Raw genomic sequence first — 17,903 nt, 5'->3', positions numbered from 1 at the left:
GGAAGGCAATGCCTACACCGGAAAGGCGTTCATCATCTCCGAGCATGATGTGAGGCGAGCCTTTAGTAGAGTGAACACCAGGAAAGCAGCAGGACCATTTAGCATCTCAGGTCGAGTCTTTAGAGCCTGCACAGACCAACTAGCACCTATGTTCACAGGGATATTTAACCTCTCTTTATCTCAGTCGGTAATCCCCACATGCTTTAAACAGTCCACCATTGTTCCTGTCTTAAAGAAACCCCATCCTGCTTCCCTCAATGATTATCGCCCTGTAGCCCTGACTTCAGTAGTGATGAAGTGCTTGGAGCAGCTGGTCAGAGACTTCATAATTTCTTTACTATCCGACACACTGGATCCACTGCAGTTTGCATACCGTTCAAAACGCTCTACAGATGATGCCATGTCTCATCCCCTCCATACATCACTCACTCACCTGGACACTAAAAGGGGGAATTATGTCAAAATGTTTTTTGTCGATTACAGTTCAGCATTTAATACTATTATTTCCTCCACACTCACCACCCAGCTGGAGCACCTCGGATTCAGTGGATGTCCAACTTCCTAACTGCCAGACCACAGGAAATAAGGATGGGCAGACATGTCTCAGCCTCCCTCACCCTTAGCACTGGAGCCCCCATAGTTGTGTTCTAAGTCCCCTGCTATACTCCAGTACCAGTTTTACACCTACGACTGCATAGCTACTACCAACTTCAGCACCATTATTAAGTTTGCTGACGACACCGTTGTGGTTGTCCTTAACTCTGACAATGATGAGGCGACCTTCATGGAGGAGATTAGGAATCTGGAGAACTGGTGCCAGAGGAACAACCTCCTCCTGAACGTCAGCAAGACAAAGGAGCTGATAGTGGACTTTAGTACAAAGCAGGAGAAGAACGTCCGGACCCCAGCAACGAATCATCAATGAGAGCCCTGTGGAGAGAGTGGACAGCTTCCGATACCTCGGTGTTTACATCATGCAGGACCTGTCATGCTCCTGTCATATTAACACAGAGTGATAAAAAAGGCGCGGCAGCATCTCTACCACCTCAGACGCCTGAGAGACTTTATGGTGCAGGAGTAGAAGTTCCTAAGCAGTCTAGAGAGCATCCTGACAGGAAACATCTCAACCTGGTTTGGGAACAGCACCATACAGGACAGACGAGCTCTACAGAGGGTGGTGCAATCAGCTGAGCGCATCATCCACACCGAGCTCCCTGACCTTCAACGATTTACAACAAGCGATGCTGGACCAAGGCCAGGAAGATCATGAAGGATCTCAGCCACCCCAACAATATTCTGCACATAGTTATACATATACATTTTTCTTATATTTCTAATTTTTTAATTTCTTTAATTTCTGAAACTTTCCTTTTGAATCTTGAGGTCATCAGTAGTCATATAAGCATTTTAGTTCATATCATACTGTGTATGACTGTGTATGTAACGAATAAAAAATTTTATTTGTCAGAATTTTGGGTTTTGTTCGTCCACCCCCCTCCTTTTGAATTTGACCAGAAGTTCTCAAAGACATTAAGGTCTGGGAAATTTCTTGGCCATGTGTGTTGGTTTTAGTCCTGGGTTATAGCAAAGTTGTGGTTTAACAGGCAAAAGTGTGAGTTTAAAGCTGTGCATGCAATCCGAGTTGCATTAAATCCTGGTGGTTAGACAGACACATAGTCAAAAGCAACAGCGTGCAGTTAGCCGTCAAATCCAGGTTTTTAGGCAGAATTGTGGTAAAGAAATGAAAATAAGAGTTCAAAATTATAAATGCAGTCAACATGGTATATTATGCTAAATACTTTGCTAAGAAATAGTCAAAAGCGGAAATAAGAGATCAAAGCTGAAATAAACTAGCATGAGAAAAACTGGGCTAAGAAGCGCACGATAATTCAGCACTGAAGCACATGCTGAGGTCTCCTAAATACCAGTAGTAATCAGCAGTGAATGAGCATCCTGTGTGGGGAGGGGCAGTCTCGTGGTCATGAGAAAAAACATGATAGCGTGGGAAAAAACAATGATAGCGGCTTGCGAAAGGGTAGTGGAAACTAGGGTTGTGCCGATAGACGATACTATTGTCTATCGACGATAGTCTCGTCTATCGACGATAGTCAGCTATATGGACGATACAGATGTCGCCATTAAAAACCCACGTTTCAAGAAAAGGAATCCCGTGACTTGCCACGGCTGCGCACGACAAGCTGTGAAAATGCCCTTCATTACCTGTAGGGGGCAGTCGTGTTTCAGTCTGAAGTATTGTGTGTCTACTGAAGCCGAAAATGTGTTCTCTCTCCTAGTCACCCATTGACAGCAAGCGACAGAGCTCATAAACATGTCGAGCTCAAACTGTAAATACTGATAAGTATTAATTCTTCATTTTCTTCTCTCCTTCAATGATGATACTTCTTCGACGGCGCTTTCTTCATTCAGTATAATTATTATTAGTAGTACTGCTCCGAATTTATTATTGTGATTTTTCCTTATTATTATTGTAACGGACCCGCGCGTGTGTGCAAAAAAACTACAATGAGGTATGATATGTTAGCCTAAAACAATTGTTTTATTGTGTTTATGTGCCTCTAAATATACACTAAACAATAAACACTGCCTTGTGCAAAGTGAAAGTGAGTTGCGCGTGCAACTTTTTGATCAAAAGGCTGATAAACGCGTGCGCAGATATGAGCAGATTTATCGATAAAACAACAGACATGAAATGAAAAAAATAACCACAAAAATATGTACTACTCTCTGAATACAACGCGACAGCACGCAGAATCCCTGGGCTTTGACTACTATCGTGTATCGGCGATCTTACAGGCTGACGATAGGACGATATGACAATGGGCATATCGCGCAACCCTAGTGGAAACACACACATTGGTTTAAACTGTATGAATAAATGATACTCAGCACTTGATACAGCTCATAATGCAATTTTTAATTATACTATATTTTACAACATGATTTTAAAATACACATTATTATTGTGACTAACTTGATTTTCCAGGTCAGTTTTCTTATTCATGTTCTCCTTCAGAGTGTCTTGAAGTTTTCCCAGTTCATCTTGGACCTTCTTTAGAGTTGCCTGCTTCTTTTGGAGACTCTCTGTAGCTAAGTTCAGCTTAGCTTCTGCTTGCTCAAACTTCTCTCTCTTAGGGGCCACAACTTTTGCAACCCTGGGAGAGAAGATATTATAGAGATGTTTTATTTCACCGTAATCTTTTCAAACACCTTTGGCCCTAAAGAATAATTAAACAATGCTGTCTGTATTTTCCCATTATGAGTCATGTTGAATCCGGAACCAATACCAAGATCACACCAATATTTTAAAACAATACAAACTTGGGTATTGGCTGTACAATTGAGCGTTTCTTTCTTTTTTTAATGGGCTGAACTTTCCACCGCATATAACACAGTATAATTACAGGGCAATCCCTGCTATATCTGATATCATCCAACTGAGGATGGGTTCCCTGTTGAGCCTGGTTCCTCTCCGTAGTTTTTTTCTTGCCACCGTAGCCCCAGCTTTCTCTTCAGGGAAAAATGTTAATTATAAGTTATACATATTTCCTTGCATTTTTAGAACTTATTTCCATAATGGTTTGATTCTGTAAAGCTGCTTTGCGACAATGGCCATTGTTACAACTGATATATAAACAAAATTTTATTGAATTTAATTGAATGTTAAGCATGCTCTTAGTGTTATCATTTGGGATGGTTATTTGTCTGCACATTATACAAACTCACTTGTCGTAAGAATCCATAGCACAGACCCACTTGCAAAGGCCCTCAGCTGCAGTGGATGCTGACCGGATTTTCTCTGGGACAAAGTCAGGGTTGGAGATATATTTGTTGCGGATGATCGTCATGTAAGCAGGTGGAATGTTGTCTCTGTTGTACTCATGCAAACTCTGGAGGAACTTCATGTCACCTAGAAGCTTTTTGGCTGGGCCCCAAAAGTCCTCAATCTTTTTGCCCGGGGTGAAAGGATCAGGGATGCGGTCAGGTTTTATGCCTTTGAGGATACAAATGGCCTCCATCACGAGTTTGACTCCAGCTGGAGGGTTTTTCATGGACTTCACCAGCGTAATATCCTACAGAGAAGCAGACAAATTTTTAAGTTAACGCAATGTACTTACATGTATAGTATTTGTGTGTTAAGTGTTTGCTTGCCTGTTGAGTAAGTGTATCAAGTGCTGACATAGCTGCCTGCAGGATGGGCATAGCAACAGCCAAGTCTGCATCACACTCATCTTTGATGGCCTTGGCAGCTGTGGCCTTTTCATTTGCCTCTGCTTCTTCCACACTAACAACCTTCTCTTTCTTGGCCACCTCCACAGATTCATGCTGAACCACCACCATTATCTCATCCACTTTTTTGCTAGCGACGCGAAGCTCAGGCTGGAGCGCCTCCAGTTCAATTTGCATGGTGGCCACTTGAGCAGACGCATAATTTAGCTTTTCCAGACCGACCTCATACCGCTCTTTTAGCTGCATTACCTCACTGGAGAGAATATTTTGTTAAAGTAATATACATGCTGAAATGTTTTCCATCAGCTGAAATTATATAAATTGACACCACACTCAGTGGCACTCTCATGGACATGCCTAAATACACTTACGCTCTCTTGGACTCCAGCAGGACTTTGAAGGTGGAGATGAGCTCCAGGTAGGAAGTTGGGGTGACATAGTTGTGGCGCTGCAACTCAACCAGAAAGCATCCCGAAAGATTGATGGTGGAAATGTGGAATTTCTGGCACATGTCTATGCAGCCATTACGGACATCATCTGTCATCTCGGTTTCCTCCAGGAACCGAGACGCCACAGCCTGTAGCGCGTCATCGGGCCAGCTCTAAAGAGATAAAAAAAAAACATGGTGAATCCTGGCAACAGATGAATACATGCTACTTACTACATGAACAATTTGTTTTTTTCGAACACCCAATCATCACATCCTATTCTAGACTTAAGCTCCATTTCCTTTTCACAACCTGCATCCAACGTTTTGGCAACAGATGGGGAACCCACACAAAAGTGTGATGGTTAGATGTTCAGACACTTTACAATTGTAACACCTGTTCCACCACGGTCCCGGGGAATGAGATCAGGTTCTCTGGATTACTGAGCCGCCGCTTTGTCTCCCCCTAGTGTGTCTGCGTTGTTATATGTCTCACAAAAACACTAAATCAAGTTCACCTGTGTCGTTCCCCTGTGTGTCTATTTAAACCAGCCGAACCCCTAGCTGCCTGTCCGTGCACTGAAGTTTTCGTTGGTTTGAAAGGTGTTCTAATTCTCACTCTCTCTTTGTTTTGCTCAGGACTGAACGGTGTCTGCAGGGGCGAGGTCGGAATCTTAACCCATCCGTAAAAAAGGTTGGAGTTCATTGTTGAGGAGTCCTCAGCTCGTTTTTTGTCCAGCGGCGCTATTTGTAATTTTTTCGTTAAGCTCGCTTTTTGTTTGTTTACACCGACCACCTGCAGACCCGGTCTGAACACCCTATGTTTTTACTATATACATCTACTGTATATATATATATATATATATATATATATATATACACACACACACAAAGTGAGTCTTATACGCCTTTGACACGAATATACAATGTAATTTACTTTGTTTTTACTTATTTTATTTGTATAGCGCTTTTAACAGTTGTCATTGTTACAATGCAATTTTACACGATCAAAAGAAAATTTGTAAAATTTGTATGAAATGTGAAAAATGTGTATGAATCAAAATTATTATATAGTCCCTGATGAGCAATCTGAAGGTGATGGTGGCAAGGAAAAACTCCCCGAGATGGCAATAGGAAGAAACCTTAGGAGTACCCATCCTCATTTGGGTGAATATATGATGATATATGATATGATATATGATATGATATATGATATGATATATGATATGATATGATATTAAATAATTGAGCAAGATATTACAATATAAAATCCTTATACTTGAAAAACACTTAAGGTAAGTAATATTATCCCAACTGTCCGGTCAATGGTACTTACCTGGAACCAGTCTATGGTGCAGCAGTTGATAAGTGCAGGGAAACGTCGCAGACGACCTCGGAAGGCGTCACCTATTGGACTCATGGCCAGAACCACATGCAACTGACTACGACATCGCTCTACAAACATGTTAAACAATGCCAGAGGACTTCCATCTGTCTGCTTCTCCCGCTCCCGCTGACGATCCAGGACCCGCATACGTTCACAGATTTCTTGCTTCTCATCCACAGAAAACAGATTAGGAACTTCACCTGTGTTGAGCATATTGCTAACATCTTCGAGGAATGACTCCATCTTGATCTGGGTGTCAGTGAAGAGGAAAACTCCATGGGTATCCCCGAATGTTGATTTGCGCATAATTTGTTTAAGGTCATCACGCCATTCTGTCATGCCGTAACTCTTGGAGATCTCCACCTGGAAGAGCTCAGCCTCAGCCATGTGAGCAGCTAAGCGTGTCAGGGACTGCCGACCACTGCCTCCAACACCAACTAGCAGTGCATGACCCCGTGGCTGTTTTAGGATGCGAGAGATCTTACAGACGTGCTCGATGGCAAATCGGAAGAGTACAAGTTTCATGGGAGCCTTGCTGATGTTGTTAAAGTCATCTAAGTGGGCTTCAACCACCTGCCGTAGCTGATCGAGGTCACTAACCTCACAGTAATTTTGGTCTGAACCTTTGGGTTCATGGAAATCACAGAACATGAGACTGCGCAAGTCATCTTCAGTTACGCGTCCATCAGAGTCAAAGTCAAGGTGCTTGAAGAGCTGATGAAAGTCCTGCTTTAATTGGGACTTGCAGACTGTTTCTAAGAACTCCACAATCCTGTTACGGTCTGATGGGTCAACCAAGCGGTCATAAAAAACTCTCTGCACCTAAAACAATGTTATGCCAGAACTTTTCTCAATATCTTAGAACAGGCCTCCAGTAAAATATTATAATATTAGGGTTTTAAACTCCATTTTATTTTTATTATACCTACCTCATGCACCCATAAGCGTTTAATAGCTTTAGGGTCATCTGCACTCTCTGGGGAAGATAAACAAATTCCCTGGATGACACGGGAGAAATCGCGCAGGTTGAAAAGATAATGTGACTTGTCTGGGGTAGGCAGCAAGTTCTTCGTGGCCCACTGATACACTGCCAGTGTGGCACCCACGATCTGAGTTGTAAGTGTGGCAAATGCTGTAGAAAAGGAATGTCTAAAAAACAGCACAAGTATACATTTATTTTAGAATATTATGCAAATCGAAGGAAGACTACACCCAAAACACAATATCAGAAAATTCAGAATTATACGCTAAATACTAATTTAAGCTATGAGCAGTTATTCTAATCATTATTCAGTTACTTACCAGATCTAACATTATACGTTTAAAATAAATGAACAAGTGAAATACATCTTAAGATTCAGAAGAGGAAATCACTATAACTTGTATACCACAGTCACGGTATAGTTACCGTATAGTTAAGTGCCAGTCCAGGATTCTGGAGAAAATTGTTTGCATGGTCTTGTCATCAAATTCATTAATTGTTACTGTGTTAAAATGCCGGAGGAAGCGAGCTGTCACTGGGTTCCTCCCACCACCTGAGAATTACAAAAAGACGAAGGAAGTACGACACATTTCTTTAGACAACAAAAAGTGAAAGACAAAACTGGATGTCACTTAGAGTTTAATCCTTACCAGGAGGCCCCATGGCACACATCAGCTGGATGTCCACCAGGTGTATTGTGGAGCAGTCCTTCATGTCATACCAGTTCCAGTGGTCCAGCCACTGGCGCAGAAGCTCTACAGGAGGCTGAGCACCATACGTCTCTCTCGCAGGCATATTCACATCATCCACAAACACCACCTACACAGAGAACACATTCAAGCAACACACAAATATGATAATAAAATAATGCATTAGCATCTTATCCAAATGCAAAGACTATGCTACTGTACAAAATGTATATATAATTGTATTATATCTATTTATACTAGATAAAAAGAGATGGCATTGAATGGCCTCAAACCTCTGCAAGTTTTGCACAAAATAAAACATATAATAATAATAATAATAATAATATTATTATATTTTATTATTTACTGTCTCGAGATATGGACTCAAAAATCAAGATCGAAATCAAATAGCTTTTCCTCTAGTGTGGCCCAGGCCTAATAATATTTTGGGCTGCTTAGTACATAAGTAATAACAAGTAAATAATTCTAGATCTAAACAAAACATGTATTATAAAAACAGTAATAAAATGCAACGTAATATCATATCCTATGTAGAATGTATTGAAAATTCATACCATCCTTTGTCCCAGTGGGGCACCAAAAACACCTTTTCGCCTTTTGTCCAGCTTAGACATGATGATGTTCTGAGTCTGAGCGGCTGAGGTTTGGGCAGAAAAGTTGATGAGCAGAGGATTGTAAATATCCTTGTTGAGCCGCTTTAAAAGAAAGTCCTACAGAGAAACAAAAAGAGTCAATTAATCTTCCCTTGTCCTGAAGATATACCAGTAAATGTTTAAAGCCTCATATTGGAGGTTGGAGGAGAAAAACAGACAAGCTGCTGTCCTAAAATTCTCCACCTGTGAGGTGGGGAATGTAGTCTGGTATGAATGGATGTCAACTAAACTCAGACTCAGGTACTATATAATGGATAATATCCAATTTGTTCAGTGTGTAGAGTGCAGGATGTGTAGACATTCTTCCTCCGTCATTAGCAATAATTTTACTTGTGATAGGTGTGTGTTAGTGAGCACTCTGACGAAAAAGATATCAGCATTAGAGGAGCGCATCCAGACTTATCATCCAGAATATGCTCTGATACCATTTCAATGAAACGTGGCGACATATCTTACAGCAGGTTATGATCGCTAAACCGCTGGATGTCCAGGTGGTGCTCCGAAAACAACGTGGGCTTTTTTAGACAATTGGAAGACGTTTGAGGGCAAAGCTGGCCTGTTAGGGCGGGACGGACTGTTAAATATTAGATCTTTTGCATCTAAAGCAGTTATTGTTAATGAAACTATCACAGACCAGGAGTTTGATATACTCTGTTTAACAGAAACCTGGATTAAAGAAAACGAGTATGTAGCTTTAAATGAAGCTAGTCCTCCTGGATACAGCTACATACACCAGCCTCGGGTAACTGGTAGAGGAGGAGGCGTCGCAGTTATTGTCAGGATGAACTAACCTAGGCGACCAAATGACTTAGCTTTAGCGATTAGCCCAATGTAGCGTGGATGGTGAACCCAAACGTGGAAGAAGGCGAGTAGGTAGGATAACCACGCGTTTGAGTCTAAGGACTCTCACAAAAGGGGAGCAAGGGAAAAACACAAATTTAACCCGCGTCCTATAAACACAGACTCAATATCAGAAAGCGAAACCCAATAAAGTGAGTACTCACGAATCGATGATGGACAACCAGAACCGACATGGGCTGAATCGTGGTTTGTTTACTCCTCTTATACTTCCTGATTCGCGACCGCTTTACTACGCCCATTTGAGGTAGCAGGCCCAGGAGCGCTGGTGATCCAAAACAAAACACCTCAGGTAGTGCTCCAGTTGTTGGTTGGCCTGTTCCGTCTAACCATTAGTCTGGGGGTGATAACCGGAGGACAGACTGCAGGTGGAATTGATCAGACGGCAGAATGCCTTCCAGAACCGGGCGGTGAACTGGGGCCCCCTGTCCGAGACGATGTCCTTGGGGAACCCATGCAGGCGGACTACGTGTTCCAAAATCAGCTCTGCGGTGTCTTTGGCTGATGGGAGTCCGGTGAGGGCCACCAGGTGTACGGCTTTGGAGAACCGGTCGATGATGGTTAAGATGGTGTTCTTTCCTTCAGAAACCGGCAGGCCCGTGATGAAATCTAAGGCGATGTGTGTCCAGGGCCGTCGGGGAACGGGCAGTGGCTGGAGCTCTCAGGAGGTAGGTTGGTTGGAGTCCTTGGCCCTAGCGCACACCAGGCACGCCTGAACGAACTCAACGTCCCTCCTCATGGTGGGCCACCAGAACGCCCGTTTTACAAACTGTAAAGTGCGCCAGGTCCCGGGGTGTCCTGCGACGGGCAAGGAGTGGCCCCACTGGAGGACTTCGGAAATTAGACACTGAGGTACAAAGAGTCGTCCAGGCGGCGCACCTGCCAGCCCAGTCTCCGCAGCCTGTGCCTGGCGAACCCTTGTCTCTATGTCCCAGTGGAGGGGTGCGATAATCCGTGAGGTGGGGATGACAGGCACGTGGTCCGCCCGGGGCATCTCCTTTTCTTGTTGGTGGGAGAGGGCGTCGGCCTTGGTGTTCTTGGACCCCGGGCGGTATGACAGATGGAAATTGAAGTGTTCAAAAAACAATGCCCACCATGCCTGTCGTGGATTGAGTTGTTTTAAATTCCGGATGGTGATGAGGTTCTGATGGTCCGTCCAGACCATGAACGGCTCACTGGCGACGTATTCCTCCATCGCCTGTGTCTCAGCAGCCGTCAGCGAGTACAGATGGCCACGGGGGGGAACAGAGCCTTGCTGCAGCTCTATCGCCAGGTCGTAAGGGCGGTGTGGTGGAAGGTGAGTAGCTCTCCGTTTACAAAAAACTGCAGCCAGGTCACGGTAGGCAGAAGGAATGGCGTTGGTGTCGACATCGGGGGCCTCGGACTCCGTGGAACACGTCCCAGCTGGGTCCCGTAGGCACAGCTCAGTGCAGGTCGGCCCCCACTGGAGGATTCTATTTTTAGTCCAGGAGATGAGAGGGTCGTGCTGTAGCAGCCAGGGGTATCCGAGAATGATGGGAGGTGAGGAAATGGAGGTGAGGTGGAATTGAATGGGTTCGTGGTGTTGATTGATGATGAGGGTGATGGTCTGAGTCTGGTGGGTGATGGGGCTGGACGACAGGGGCCGACCGTCGACGGAGGTAATTTGCACTGGCTGGGATAACGCCTCAATATTTACCCCCATTTCTTTGGCATAAGTGGAGTCAATGAAGTTGCCGGCGGCACCGGAGTCGATGAACGCTGCACTTCTGACTCGTTTGTGGCCAAATTGGAGGATTACCTGAATAGTAAGACGAGAGGTGGTTGTGTCGGTTGTGCTGGAGATTTGGAGGGAGCCCTGTGAGTCTCTCCTTTGGCTCACCGGGGCTGCGCGTCTCCCGGACGAAGAGGGCAAATCGCTCGGTGGTGTGCCGCGGACCCACAGTAAGCACACAACCTCTCTCGATACTGGCGTGCGCGTTCTGCTGTAGTCAGGGAGGCGCGTCCTAATTGCATGGGTTCCCCGGCTCCGGTGTCAACCACGGCAGGAGGTGGAGATCCGACAGGTCCAGTAGTGGCAGCGGTGAAAATGGTCGGTGGTGGAGGTGCAGTATGGTGAGAGGTGAAAGCAGACGGCAGGGTCCTCGAGGCTGGCTTCAGACAAGAGAGAAGGCGCTGGTCGATGCGGAGGGCTAGCTAGATTAATCCCTCCAGCGTAGCTGGAAGCTCTCGTCCGGCAAGCTCGTCCTTTATGCGTGACGCCAGCCCCACGTAGTAGGATGTCCAGAGCGTGGCGTCTCCCCAAGATGTCTGCACGGCGAGGGTTCTGAATTCCGCGGTGTACCGACTCACGGACAATCCACCCTGTCGCAGGTGATAGAGCTTGGTGTCGGTCTCCACCTCGCCCGCAGGGTGTTCGAAGGCGAGTCGAAGCTGGCGTGTAAATTCATTGTATGAATGGGCGGCGTCCGAGTCTGATTTAATCACTGCCGTGGCCCACTCAGCTGCCTGCCCAGTTAGCAACGATACGAGGAGAGCAATGCGTAGCCGATCGGTGGAGTATTTGGTGGAATTAAACTTAAACACCAGATCGAGCGCCGTTAGGAACACACTACACTTCCCGTCCGTGCCATTCCAATACTCTGGTAATGCAAGAAAAACATTAAAAGACGGGGGGGGTGATGCGGAGCTGCGACCGCCGCAACGGGAGGCCGGCAGACGCCCGGAGATCCGCGTTCTCCCGCCTGAGCTCCGCGACCTCACAGCGCAAGGCTGCGACGTCCTGGACGCCCTGGCGCAGAGTAGCGACCTCTTCGGTTAGCTTATTGACTAGCTCGGCATGCTGGTCAACCATGTCGCAGAGATGCGCGTAATCCGCTGGGTTCACCGCTTTAGGCTTAGTCATTCTGTCAGGATGAACTAACCTAGGCGACCAGATGACTTAGCTTTAGCGATTAGCCCAATGTAGCATGGATGGTGAACCCAAACGCGGAAGAAAGCGAGTAGGTAGGATAACCACGCGTTTTAGTCTAAGGACTCTCACAAAAGGGGAGCAAGGGAAAAACACAAATTTAACCCGCGTCCTATAAACACACACTCAATATCAGAAAGCGAAACCCAATAAAGTAAGTACTCAGGAATCGATGATGGACAACCAGAACCGACATGGGCTGAACTCAATGACTGAGCGCTGAATCGTGGTTTGTTTACTCCTCTTATACTTCCTGATTCGCGACCGCTTTACTTCCAGATCCTAGTGCCGGTCGCCGATTGAGTGTGCATGACAGTTATTTACAATGATAATCTGACTATCGTACAAAAACACAGACACAAATTTAATGCATTTGAAATTCTCTATAGTAACATAACAAGTGGAGCTACAAATTTTAAGTCTGTTCAGTCGATCCCGCTAATTATAATTTACAGACCTCCAGGGCCGTACTCTGAATTTCTTAGTAAATTTGCAGATTTACTCTCAAACCTGGTTGTTTCGGTAGACGAAGTGTTAATTGCTGGAGATTTTAATATTAATTTTGAGAATCCAGAAGACCCTCTGAGAACAGCATTTATGTCCATACTGGACTCAAGGGGAGTAAATCAGTGTGTAGTAGGACCCACTCATAAAAAAGGTCACACGATTTAATAATATTCTCGCACTTTAGACTAAATATACATTTACCTTATACATTATGTGACTGTGACCATACCTAACTATTATCTGGTATGAGTCTGGTTCCTCTTAAGGTTTCTTCCTATTACCATTTCAGGGAGTTTTTCCTTGCCACTGTCGCCCTCTGCTTGCTCACTAGGGACAAACTGACCATTTTGATTTATACACATTCACATTTCATACAAACTTAAATTATTATTTTGATTATGTAAAGCTGCTTTGCGACAATGACAATTGCAAAAAGCGCTATACAAATAAAATTGAATTTAATTTAATTTCTTGCGAGGCAAAGAGGTTCACCTCTGCTACATAAAATCTCTTCCAGATTTGACTGACTACTTTGGGATGGAGTTTCCATTCCCCATGTGTTATAGCTTGTCTGGACAGCAAGTCTGCTCCCACATTTATACGTCTCGAAATGTAAATCGCCCTGAGGGACAGGAACAACACTTGTCCTGTGCCCAAAGCAGAACCTGGTGCGCTGGTGAACCTGACTACCGTACTGTTGTCCACCTGCATTAGCACATAGTAGCCTCTCAACTGTTGGAGGAAGTATTTCAGGGCCAGAAATAGAGCCATCATTTCGAGGCAATTAATATACCACGTGAGAAGATGACCTCCCCAAATCCCTTGGGTTGGAAGGCCATCTAAGACCGCACCCCAACCTGTAAGGGAAGCGTCTGTCGTTAGCGTCTTGCGACAACGAGTTAACTTATCATGGAGGTCACTAAAGAATGGGAGGGACCGTCATTGAGGCCCCTCCCAAGGCCACCCGGCAGAAACCTGTCTTCTAACTTTGTTACTACTTTCAGTAATTCATCATATGCTCTGTCATTATTAGAGGAGCGCTCTGAGGTGGCTATCTCGATTTCCGCAAAAGCAAGAGAGGGAATCTCTTCTGCCCATTCACATGAAGCGCTGGGCGAAGCACTCAAAACAGAAAGTGTGGAGATTGCCTTCCGAAAAAAAAATTGTCACACGGAGGCACGCATCTCCTATTGAACTCTATTATAATACTATAAGTATTCACATTCATTACTTGAGTAAAAGTATAGATACTAGGGTTAAAAAGGTCTCTTTAGAAGTTGAAATTTATAATTTTTTAAAAATTGCTGTGCACTGTGTGATGTTGCTCCATTACGAATATCAAAAATTCCCATTATTCTGTGTCACCCTGTATATTTTATTTAAACGTCCTTGCTGGAGTGTGTGACGTGACGTCATGTGCAGGTGCGATGGATCGCGTACCAACCAATAGGGTGTCGGAATGGTATGTTTATGCTTCTCATCCAACCACAATCAAATCCACTAGATTTGGATGGTGCGATTTATCCAGATGTTTTTTTTTTTTTTTTTTAAATGACAAGCTGAAATAAAGAATGAGTAAAAAGGCTATTTTTAAAATGTAAGGAGTAGAAAGTACAGATAATTGCGTGAAAATGTAAGGAGTAGAAAGTTAAAAGTCGGCTGAAAAATGATTACTCAAGTAAAGTATAGATACCCAAAATTTCCACTTAAGTAAGGTAATGAAGTATTTGTACTTTGTTACTTGACACCTCTGCACACACGCAAACACAACGCGGTCCTTGAAGACAAAAAGACTGAGGATGTTTTACAGTTCACTCCTATTTATAACCTGCAGGTGCACCTCATCAGATGACGTAACCCGACCGAGGTTATATAAGCCAAAATTTGGCGCGTTTGTTACACACCGGTAGAACAAAGCGATGTTCCCAAAACATTTGCACGCAGCATCGAGTGTAGCTTTTAAAAGGGAACAAAATGTTTAGTAAAAGTAAAGTTATGAGCAGTTATCTGCCATATTATTGCGCAAAATACAGAAATGAAAGTAACCTGAAAAGTAAACTACAAGCCACCCAAATCCCCAAGTGCAACACTTTTGCAGAATTACTTACTTGTACTCCAATTACTTACTTCAAAAATTAATGGATAGATCAATGCATGTATGTATGTATGTATGTATGTATGTGTTTGTGTATGTGAGTATGTTTAAAACCAGTTTGTCTCATATGTTCAGATACCGTGGCTAATGAAAAGCAGAAATCTGAAGTGCCACTGTAAGATAAAAAAGGTTGTTAGAGCAGCAGTCCGAGGTGAGATCATGTAAAATACCCGAAATAAGAATGTGCAGTGTCTGTCAATGGTATAACCTGCACCATAAGTGAAATTAAAATGTTGAGTTAAAGCTATGTTATGAACAGTTTTGTGCAGGATTTCATAATATACTTATAAGATACTAATAATGTACTCGCCCAAAGTAAATAAAAACCTACGCAAATTCATATTAATTAGAAAATCAAAATGAAATATTTTTACTAGGTTTAGTTCACAGTTTCACCGCTGAAAATAACTACTAATGTGGTACATTATAAGTGAATTTGAACGCGTGTAGGCTCTTTTTAAGTCTTTAAGACAAAAAGAGCCTTAATACAAGTTTTCTAATGTCCGATCTACTTTTTGATTTCTCATTTGTAATTCACTCTCTGATTACCGAACAGGGAGTCTATTTGTCTGACTACAAAAGAAGTACAACAAAGCATAAGATACTCAGCCTCACAAAATTGTTTTTCTTTGTATTAATATGTTAGACAGAGTTGTGCCATACAGAAAGACAGGCAGACATGTACATAGGCTTCAATAAGAAATTATAACATTACTTATTACTTTAAGGCTGATCAGATTATTTTCAGCTTTAACCATTTAACTAACTCTTTTTCCCATTAACAATGAGTACTTAGGGTAGTCAGCTATAAACAGCTTTTATGTTTATGTCAAATTGCTACATTGTGCCCTCAGTACACAAGTGTAATTCGGAAAAAAATTTCTCCACTCTGTTCTCTCCAAGTGAAGAGAAATAACATTTGCATAATTTGGTTGAAATGCATACACATTTACATTTACAGTTAGGCATTTGGCTGATGCTCTTATCCAGAGCTACTTACAAAAAGTGCCTTGAAGTATCCGTCATTGGATGGATGCTTACACTGGGTTACTAGGTTATGAACTAAGTGCCATCAGTCAAACATAGTTGGGGAGGTGATTTCAGTCGAGCTGCGTGATGGCATCAATCAAACACACAAGAATGAAAAATAATTGGAACAGTCCTAAAAGTGCTGACCAGATCAACACTCACTCATTCACTCAGTCTATGTATACTGCTTTATCCTGTATGCCGGGTTGCGGCAGACCTGGAGCCTATCCCAGGAGACTTAGGGCCTGAGACAGGGTACACTCTAAACACCCGGACCATTGCAGGGCACACACACAGTCACACACTACAGACAATTTGAGAACGGCAATTAGCCTAATCTGCAGGTACTTGGACATAAACTGGAGTACCTGGAGGAAACCCACCAACCACAGGGAGAACATCCAAACTCCATGCACACAGAGACAGGAAATAAGCCTGTCCAGGAATTAAACCCGGACCCTGGAGGTGCAAGGCAACCGCTCTAATCACTACACCACCATGCCGCCACCAGATCAACTACAGTATATGATTAAAGGGGTCATTCAGACAAATTTTTCATTAAATGTTAATATGATCTTTAGGGTCCTAATGAAAAGTTTGTAATATATTTAATTAAAAATTCTCAATGGTTGTGTAAAAAAAACACTACTTTTAACTGGTAAAAACTAGCTCTGTTCTCAGCAACCTGTTTCCTTTACCATGTTCCTTTAAATGCTTATGATCTCTGCTGAACCCGCCCCCCCAGTTCTGTGGGGCGTGTCTTCACAACACACGTGGGGTATAGCCACGGGAGTGTAGTCCAGTGTGGGCAATGCTTTGAACTGCATTACCCACAAAGCATTGCCCACAATGCAGTGCTTTGTGGGTAATGCAGTCCAAACTGGAAAACGCTGGAATATAGAGCCTGAGCCTGTTTTCTTAAGTAGTATTTGGTTTAATTTGTAATATCGCCTGACAACGCAAAAATTAAAAGAATGGACATGCATCGACTCGATTAGTCTTTTTCATCACTGCATGGGCATGAATTAACGGGATGTTACGCTGCCGCGAGCAACAACAACAAATACGGAGAAGCTTACTGTTACTACATACACAGTTTGCAACTAGACAATCACCTTAATGCATTGTTTATTATAAAAGGGCGATTAGGGATTATATAGAGACAGATGTACACAGAGAAAAAGCCATAACCATGTTCTATGAGAGTATAAGTTAACTTACACTCCGCATTCATTGTGATTATTTAAAAGGCGATCTGCAAAGATTCATAGAAAAAGGAATTACACTCACCAAGCCTGGTGAAGATGAAGCAGGAACACGAAGTTAGTACAGATCCATTTTTTAGGAGCTGCTTCCTAGCAAAACCTGCTTTATATTGACCCGCATTTATAAAGCAGTTTGGTGAAAAATGATTAGCGCAAACATGAACGCATTTAGGTAGATCGGCGGGGAAACAAAATTCAGCCACTGCGTCCTCCGCGGCTCAGATGTCGGTAGTGAATGACGACTGCTGTGTTCACTATTACACCCAACAACTGTACACCACACTAGCTTAGGCGACATTTTGCTCCAGCGGCGAAAAACAATGGCCGACAGCTTCTTCTCACTCGGGGCGGGTCTTTGCTAAAACACCAGTGTCAATCAACTAGTGTAGGAGCGGCCTCTTGTGTTGTGGCGTCACAGTGACAGGCATTTGCGATTGGCCTGATTTCAGAAGGGGCATGTTATTGTAATAAATGAAAAGAAAACCACTAGGCGGCTCTTTATCATCGTAGAGTGGTTGTGTACGCACTCTCCTAACACACAGTTCAGTCCAAACAGCTTAAAAAAGTAATAGATGATTATTTAGTGACATTAAACTATTTGCCTCGCATAGCACTTTCATATTTATGTGAACACTAAAAGGCTAAAAGATTTAATTAAGAGAGATTCATGTGTGTGCACGATGAGAGAGAAACCAAGACATTCGCAAATCATACATCATACTAAAGTATATC

At 43.3% G+C, this 17,903-nt stretch overlaps 1 protein-coding gene across 1 annotated transcript in view; it reads right to left on the bottom strand.

Annotated features, from left to right (window-relative positions):
* LOC128524001 (dynein axonemal heavy chain 7-like) overlaps positions 1–17,903 on the bottom strand; it is a 92,453-nt gene that overhangs the window by 33,820 nt on the left and 40,730 nt on the right. The window contains exons 35-43 of the mRNA XM_053496263.1: positions 8,309–8,464; positions 7,695–7,863; positions 7,471–7,597; positions 6,992–7,211; positions 6,012–6,884; positions 4,620–4,849; positions 4,171–4,501; positions 3,745–4,091; positions 2,993–3,173 (exon numbers count right to left, since the gene is read on the bottom strand). Of these exons, the coding sequence (XP_053352238.1) occupies positions 2,993–3,173; positions 3,745–4,091; positions 4,171–4,501; positions 4,620–4,849; positions 6,012–6,884; positions 6,992–7,211; positions 7,471–7,597; positions 7,695–7,863; positions 8,309–8,464 (2,634 nt within the window). The remainder of the gene's footprint in view (positions 1–2,992; positions 3,174–3,744; positions 4,092–4,170; positions 4,502–4,619; positions 4,850–6,011; positions 6,885–6,991; positions 7,212–7,470; positions 7,598–7,694; positions 7,864–8,308; positions 8,465–17,903) is intronic.

The sequence above is a fragment of the Clarias gariepinus genome, chromosome 5 (assembly GCF_024256425.1).
Source record: "Clarias gariepinus isolate MV-2021 ecotype Netherlands chromosome 5, CGAR_prim_01v2, whole genome shotgun sequence".
NCBI lineage: Eukaryota > Metazoa > Chordata > Actinopteri > Siluriformes > Clariidae > Clarias > Clarias gariepinus.
This window is presented reverse-complemented; position numbering and strand designations above follow the sequence as displayed.